Genomic DNA, 8,327 nt, shown 5'->3' on the forward strand with positions numbered 1-8,327 from the left:
ATCTTCATTGTATTTCATCCCGATATGCTGAAATGACACAGTACATTTTCACTCATTCTGAAGATGTGTTAACTGTCTTCCCCTGCAGTCGTACGTGTGCATGTCAAGGCAAGGACCCTGACACTTGTGGTGCTTCCTTTTCCTTTGGCTGTTCTTGGAGCATGTACTTTAATGGTTGTAAATACGCCCGAAGCAAAACACCGCGCAAGTTCCGGCTACAAGGAGAGCGCCCTGAAGAGGTACATATATGCATCTTATGGCTAACTTTAAATTGTTAGCATTTATGGATCAGAGTTGTAAGTGTGTAATACATACCCGTTGTTTCCACGTCTTTTTTTCTTACCAGGAGGACAAACTCAGGGATCAATTCCAGAATCTGGCCACCGAAGTGGCTCCATTGTACAAGAAGCTGGCCCCTCAGGCCTACAGTAACCAGGTTTGTTGACAGACACATTTCTATCCGAACACTGAAATTACAAACGTGTACTCAAGAATATGCGTCAACTTTACCTGTCGCATTCCTAAGAACAGTTACAGAGAAGCGTGCGTGTACAGTTGCATTGTGGTTTAGGTGGTTGTTAAGTAATTCACACTTGACCTGTTAAACCGAAAGCTCACTGAGAAAAATCATGTTGAAATTTGACCTTAAAGGGGAAGTTAACCCAAACACATTTTTTCAAGAATACGTTCTATGCAGGCCCCCTCGTTGAAACAAGGCAATATGATTAATATGAAATATGAGTCTCCTGGGGCGGCCATTTTGTCACTTCTGTCAATTGAAAAGGGCATCACAGACCCGCAGGGCTCAGATAACGACCAATCACGGCTCACCTGTTTTCGGAAGCTGAGCTATGATTGGTCGTTATCTGAGCCCTGAGGGTGTGTGATGTCATTTTCAGTCGACGGAAATGACAAAATGGCCACCTCCCTGAGATGGCTAAAAACGGGTGGATTTTTGCAGCTTAACTCATATAACACAAACACAATATTAATCAGAATGCTGTGTTTCAACGAGTGGGCCTGCATAGAACATATTCTTAAAAAATGTTTGGGTTGACTTGCACTTCAAAACATCTTGCTACAGTTCATTTTGATATTTTTGCAAACTTTGGCGCATCAAATGACACATTAGATTGTTAAGACGTTTTTGTTCATGTTCAGCCCTTCCATTTATTGGCTTTACTTTAACTTCAAATTCTGGAGGATACTTGGAAATGCTTCATCGGGTTCTTCTTCTTCTTCTTCTTCTTGGTATTGTGATGTGACAGTAAAAATGAATTTCGTTTGCACTTTTCATGTAATCTCTGCTCTCTTTGCCAGTGTCAATCAGAGACGAAGGCTTCAGACTGCCGACTTGGTTTGAAGGCGGGCAGACCATTTGCTGGAGTCACGGCTTGCTTGGACTTCTGCGCTCACGCCCATAAGGACCAGCACAACCTTTACAACGGTTGCACAGTGGTATGGCCTTTAATATCCGGAGACTTCTTTATAAACCGACATTCCAGTGAAATGTTGAAGGCGCTGGCGTGGCACATTTAAATCGTGCTTCGTTTCTTTCTCACTTTTAGGTGTGCACTTTGACCAAGGAGGACAACCGCATGGTGGGGGAAATCCCTCCAGATGAACAGCTCCATGTCTTGCCTCTCTACAAAATCTCCACCACTGACGAATTTGGCAGCGAGGAGGGCCAGCACCTCAAGATGAAGACGGGAGCCATTCAGGCTCTTCAGGCATTCCGCCGAGAAGTACGCAAGTTGCCCGAACCGGCCAAGTCGTGTCGACAGCGCCGACTGGATGCCAAGAAAGCCGCATCAGAGAAGAAGAAGAGTAAACTCCAGCAGCAGGCAGCAGAAACACCAGAGAAGACAGTGGTCCAGACTGAAGTATGCTTCAGCGAGTCCCCTCAACACCCAGGCAATAAAGGTTAGGCTTGCTTGCTTCACATACACTTATTGAATTGCGTTCGGACAAATGTTGTTGACTCGGGCCCGTTTTGATTGCTACGCCCAGTTGTGCTTCACAAGTCCTGTTTGTAATGTTTTTGTCCTTTTTTTTGTGTGTGTATAAATGCAGCAATTATAAAACAAGAGCTTAAGCCCAACATTAAAAAGGAGCCTTTCAATGGATCAATGGATGGATACTCTTTGCAAGCAGCAGATGCAATCAAGACCATGTGCCCACATCCTGCCTACTATGCAAGGGGAGGCCTCCCCACAACTGGCCCGCCCGCAGCAGGAGACCCAGTAAATGGCTATAACCACAATCTGCCAGCATCGCACCATGGTTTCTACAACTACCCCTCCACTGCACTTTTCGCACCCAAGATGAGGACCTACGAGGGTCGCAATAGCTCTTTGTCCAAAGCAGGCAGGATGGCTTTCCAGGTCGACAAAAAGCCCGATATTCACAGCCTTCAGGCCAGACTCGCCCATTCCTATCCTGGCCATATCGAGCAACCCAACCAAGTTAGCAGCCAGTCTTCAGACTACAGCCACTCACGTCCATCTTCGGTTTCCTCCGAGTCCTCCAATAGAGGCACTCCAGTCATCAAGCAGGAGCCAATGGATATGCCAGTCTGTGAGGACGCGGGGCCCAGTCAAGCTGGCACCAGCACGCCTGGCATCACCCCCCAACCTAGTACCTGGCCAGGAAACAGGTTCAATGGCAGTGTTGTTCCCACAAACTGGGATCATCAAAATCCAAAACAGCACCCCGATGTCTCCTTTCCCAACGAAGAAAAGCAGATGTTCCACCAGCATTCCCAGCAGCAACCCTCTCCTTTCCCCCAACCGTGGACATCCTTCCCTGGCTCAGATACCAGGACGGCAACTGCTGCCTCGCCAGTCCCACACGTACCTCCCTCCTCTTCCCCTCATTTAGGCGTCCCGGGGAGCATTCACCAAGGATCTCCACGCGCATCCACCCCACGGCCAAGCACCCCTCATGCGGGCACGCCACAGCCAGGTCTCACTCACCCGTTCATACTTCCACATCTTGGCAATTCTCAATCCCCATCACATATACCACAGCCTGCCACTCCCAGGCAGTGGGCCAGCCCGGCCCCGAGTCCCGAGCCAAACTCTTGGGCTATGGGACATGGCGCATACAGCCCCGGTTTGAAGCACAGCAATCCTGCCGGCGCCTACCCAGACAAGATGTGGTCCAAAAACGCTGAAATTCGCTGTTCCACTCCCCTCGGGGTTCAAGAGAAAGCCTGGAAATCCTGCGGAGGCTCAGTGGCGGGCAGTACACCGTCCCCTGCCCCTGAGGGACGCCTCTTCCCCGATGCCCTGCAACAGTCCGATCAGGCTTGCTGGGACCCCAGCCGAGCTGAGAGTGATGCTGAGAGCACCAAAGGCCGCGAGGAAGATGACGACGAGGTGTGGTCCGATAGCGAGCACAATTTCCTCGATCCCAACATCGGGGGCGTCGCGGTAGCGCCGGCCCACGGGTCCATACTGATTGAATGTGCCCGTCGGGAACTGCATGCTACCACTCCGCTCCAAAAGCCAGATCGCTCCCACCCCTCTCGCATCTCTCTGGTCTTCTATCAGCACAAAAACCTCCAGCAGCCTATGCATGGCTTGGCACTGTGGGAGGCCAAAATGAAGATACTGGCAGAGCGGGCGCTCCAGAGGCAGCAGGAAGCGGCTCTGCTGGGCCTCTCGCAGGAAGAAATCAAGGCGCTTAGCAAGAAACGCAAATGGGGGGCCACGGCGGCAGGGGTCATGTCAGGTGCTGGACAATCGAAAGAAAAGAGGGAGGGGCCAGTGACGCGGCTAGCTCCCACTTTCCACACCACCTCAATGGTTAACGTGTCTCCCTATGCCTTCACGCGCCTCACCGGGCCATACAGCCACTTTGTGTGACGTCGGCCGCCGACAGACCGATAGCTGGCCAGTGGAGCGCCAGATAGAGGGATGCGCAAGATGAATGTCTCTCGCATGTCACACGATCTGCCATCCCTCCATCTTCCCCCTCTGCAGTCCACACTCCCAAGTGGGGACACTTTTATTGTTGTTGTTTTTTTTTTTTACCTCATGTCAGGCAGTGGTTGGGCTTTCAACACGCTGCCTGTGGTGCTCTTCCTCTCTCTTCCCTCGGAGAGGAACTCCATTGCTTTTCCTTGTTTATAGAATTTTAATTATTCGAAATATTGCTGTTATTATCGATATCATTATGGTTGCAATTGTTACTGTTAATGTTGTTATTACAGGTATTATAATGAAGAATTGTTTTTTTTTTAAATCATGGTTGTTTTCAATAATGTTATTATTAATGATGTGATTGTTTTGTTTTTGTTCAGTATATTTTAAGCCAGTCTAAATCTGTCAGACTTTCTTTTCCATGTTTTGGAAGACCTGTTCTCTTTTCTTTGTCAATCTTCCAGCTGTGTTAAAAGGAGGAGTCATTAATGGCCTGACGAGAGCAGTCTCGTTAGTACAAGTTAGGGGAAGGGATAACTCAAATTATCATGAAAAAAGTTTCAGCTTCACATTGAGCTCCCTAAAATGTTTTACAGATCTGTGTTTAGGACTGGAACTGAAACATAATTTTGCAATTCGTGACTTCTATTTGCAGAAATGCCCTTATTTTTTTATTTTATTTTAGTATTTTACCAGCAGTTCATACATGAGAAATACCAAAACAATTAATCTGTTAAAAAAAATGGAATTGCTTAAAATTACAAAATCCATTACAAAAGTGTTTGGTTTTTTTTAAACTGGAACCTTCTCTATCTTTAAAAACATGCCTCTTACTGTAGGTTGCGTGTGTTTGGGGAAACTAATGTGGCTGGTGAACTAAAATACGCGTGCCCTTCAATTAAAACCAACACCATTTTGCAAAAAAGAAGGAAGACAATTAACATAATTCAAAATGAGTGCAAAGTGCATTTTCCGCTTTAGAATGTGCTTCTCTTGTCATTCCTTACTGTGCTCCTCCTCCTATTCTACACCCCAGCAGCTTTTGACTGGTGCTCAACTTTCAGCTCTGATGGACTTTCATTCCATTACTATTCGTGGCACTTGATGCTGTACTTCGGTGCTCAAACTGAAATCGAGGTCATGTAGTATGTGAGGGAAGATATTTCCTAGCTCATCTACTACACCACAACAAGTGTGCTTCTTTGTGCTTATCTTGTTTGCTCAGTCCACCGGATCCCAGATCTGTAATGATTACATCAACAAGGATCACGTTAGCTTCCTCAGTAAGGAGTGAACACTTTGAAGTGTGACCTCTAGAGGGCACACTTGACTGCCTTTTCAACGCTGCATATTCAGACACCTGCTAGCACTTCGACTGCGTTCCGTTCGGAAGCCGGGATAGCCTTGCCTTGCTGCATGAGTGGTTCGCTGAGCTCTGACAGGTTCGCCAAAGGCAGCGATGATCTTTGTCCTATTGAAGCTCAAATGTGAAACGATTCCGGATAAAACTTGGGTTTGCACATAAGTGATAGGAGTACTTTGGATGATCCGCGCATATACTTTGGTGCTCTCCTTCTACACTTGATTTAACTGTGAAGGCCCATCCTATCGTCTGCATGGTGCTGTCATCTTCGAGCAGAGCACGACGGGTCCTTCTGCAAGCACCTCGTACATATACCGGTAGATTATTTGTTTCCCATTCGTGAAAGGAACAAGCTTAGATAAGTAGCGTGGCTTCTGGGAGTTGGTTCCTAATGCACCGAATCACTCTCTTACTTTGCATGTATGTTCGTGTACAAGCGCCAAAGAGTGAGACACGTGGATTGCGACTCTTGAATTGCGTGTTTTGATTTCATCCCCATCAAGCATGCATTCAAACGTGGACACGTGGTTTTGTCACAAAAAAAGGGGGTAAAAAGTCAAAAGGAGTGAATATTTTTGATTGCATGCAGGCCGGCTCCCGGTTGCTGGGCTGTCTTTGGGGTCACGACACTTTTCTTCTGTGAAAAGACCTTGTTCGTCTCCAGCTCTCTACCTCGTGCTGTTGAGACACTGGTCGCAATCAAAACTTGCTACTGAGGGCAGAGAATCATGCATGTACCTTTGTGTGCTCAAGGTCTCCACAATCACTTTACCCTTTTTCCTTTGTTTACTTGTATTTATTTATGGTGATAATAATGATTGTCTTTGGGTTCTTTTTGTTTTTTTTTTCTTTCGATTTTTATATAGCTAATACAAATTGTACATAGAGAAGAACAGATTTATAAAAGCACTTTTAAACTTGATTTTAATGACAAAAAGAAAGACGATTATTGACAACTTGAAGGTTAGTGGGTTTTTTTCTGAAGAAAGATACAAATGTAAATAGTAAAAATATTTAGGTAAAACTATTTAACTGGTGAGGATAGTATGTGAATCCTAACTGTGTAGGGGTTATTTTGACAACAGTACACTTGTTCCCTGTGTTTTGTGTGTACATGTATGCTTAGTCACTATTTGTTCTACTCTCACAAGTACTGTAACCGTATACTAAGTCAGCATGTAACTGGTTAAAAAGATAGTTACTTGCAAAACACATGCTAAAACACCCAATTCTTGAGAATACAAAAATGGAGAGTAGCAAGCTTTTACTGTAAACCTTAAACCTGCAAAACAACAGGATGATCTCAAGTCACTTAGTTTGCCATAAAAATTGTTTTTTTTTTCGCCCAAGGTAACAAAACTCCCCTAGTGCTAAAGCTGACTTGAATGCAAGCCTTCTGTATTATTATTTATTATTATATTATTTTGTTTTTTTACAGAATCCAAACTATAGCCCTCTAATGTTTAAACTAGCAAACGAGACCAGGCCTTAATTAGTGAGCTCTAGAATTGCTGGTAGGCCAGGTTTGTTACCTTAAACCACACTGAGGCTGTTTTTGCTTCCGAGGTTCAGTCTTGACATTCAAGCACACTTACAGTAAGTGACTGGTGGAGGGATGAAAGTGTTATGATCAACCTATAGGCAAGTAACCCTATCCAATAGGAGGGCTTTAGGAAACACACTGGTATCTGCTGATGCTATCTGAAACTTGGGGGTGTTTACTGCTTGTTTAATTCAACCTGTCGTTACGGTATTATTGACTATACTATAGTTCTCGTCTTAAATATCCAGTTTGCAGAATATCTTTGTGAAAATCATTGTTTTCTTTGAATAATTCCTTGTTCAGTTACCTGGCCTGTGATTTACTTCTTTTGTTTTTTACGTAATCACCCATGTTTTGTTATGTTCGACCACATCACATACTTGCATACAAATGGTGCATACAATGAACATTTTAAAGTACATAACATTTCGGTTAGGCTCTGGGAGTCGGTGCTATAAAACAAAACCTTAGTCATTGTGTAAACTATTACTTGGTTCAACGCCCCCCCCCACCTCCTTCGAAAATGGCAAGAGAATTCTACATTTGATTGAAGGGTTTTCAGAAGCTTAAACTGGTGCTTAGTGTTTAATTTGAAATGCTGCACAACCTTTTGTAACCTAAACTCTAATGAGGACAAGTGGTATAGGAAATAAATAGAGAACCTGTTTTATAACGTGAAGTCACTCGATTAATGATTCATTCCATATTGTACTTGAACGCCTTTATTCTTTGACGACAATTCATCAGGGGTTATGTGGAGACGCTTCTTTGAATTTTATGTTTGGTATACATCACATGGAAATTACCTTTTCAAGGATGTTATTGTAAATGTTCCTGTGAGTGAAGACTGCTAAGATGTTTGAACAAGAGGAATAGAAAATGTCTACTGCCTCCTTTATCTCCTTAATTCTACTCGTGTATTTCGTCTTTTGTGGACACACACACATAGTTAGACGTTTGCATCACACTGTGCATGGCCTACTTTTACAAGTCCATTAAACACCTAATTTAATGAAACTCAAAAGTTGGGAAAAACAACCAAGTCATACAAATTTTAAAAAAAATCTATCCACATAACTGGCAGCTACATTCCTTTTCAAGTTTTTCGATTGTTCTTGTTTTATTTTCCATGTTAAGGATGCAGTATGTAAAAAGTGGTTTTGTTCTCTCTTTGTAGCTGTGTATGGTGTATTATGTGAAAACATAGTGTATTTGGTAAAATACCACAATATTGTTTTATGTTGCGCTATAAATAAAAAAAAATTGAAGTGAGAGACCTTTGGTCGAGCATTTTTATTCCCTGTTTAAAGCATTACTTGAGGCCATTAGATGATTACAATATTTGTCTGACCTCATTATTTAATATTCCTGTTTGCAGTGAGTGGCGCAAAACTGCGCTGCATCCTTCTTAGAGGGCTTCCTAATATTTTTACCCTGTCATGTAAACTGAGAGATGTTCTAATTTGACCACACCAGGAGGTGCAAATCTCCTTGT

General features: G+C 43.9%; 1 protein-coding gene across 6 annotated transcripts in view; it reads left to right on the forward strand.

Moving 5' to 3' along the window:
• The window catches only part of tet3 (tet methylcytosine dioxygenase 3), a 59,390-nt gene extending 51,284 nt beyond the window's left edge, over nt 1–8,106 (forward strand). For all 6 annotated transcript variants that reach the window (XM_086030097.1, XM_086030098.1, XM_086030099.1 and 3 more), the window contains 5 exons: nt 89–239; nt 347–436; nt 1,321–1,458; nt 1,569–1,923; nt 2,074–8,106. In XM_086030097.1, coding sequence (XP_085886223.1) covers nt 89–239; nt 347–436; nt 1,321–1,458; nt 1,569–1,923; nt 2,074–3,869 — 2,530 coding nt within the window. In that variant the 3' untranslated portion in view covers nt 3,870–8,106. The remainder of the gene's footprint in view (nt 1–88; nt 240–346; nt 437–1,320; nt 1,459–1,568; nt 1,924–2,073) is intronic.
• The last annotated feature ends 221 nt before the right edge of the window (nt 8,107–8,327 follow it).

This window comes from Filicampus tigris, chromosome 5 (assembly GCF_054856515.1).
Source record: "Filicampus tigris isolate MCC_2025a chromosome 5, RoL_Ftig_1.0, whole genome shotgun sequence".
Taxonomy (NCBI): Eukaryota; Metazoa; Chordata; class Actinopteri; order Syngnathiformes; family Syngnathidae; genus Filicampus; species Filicampus tigris.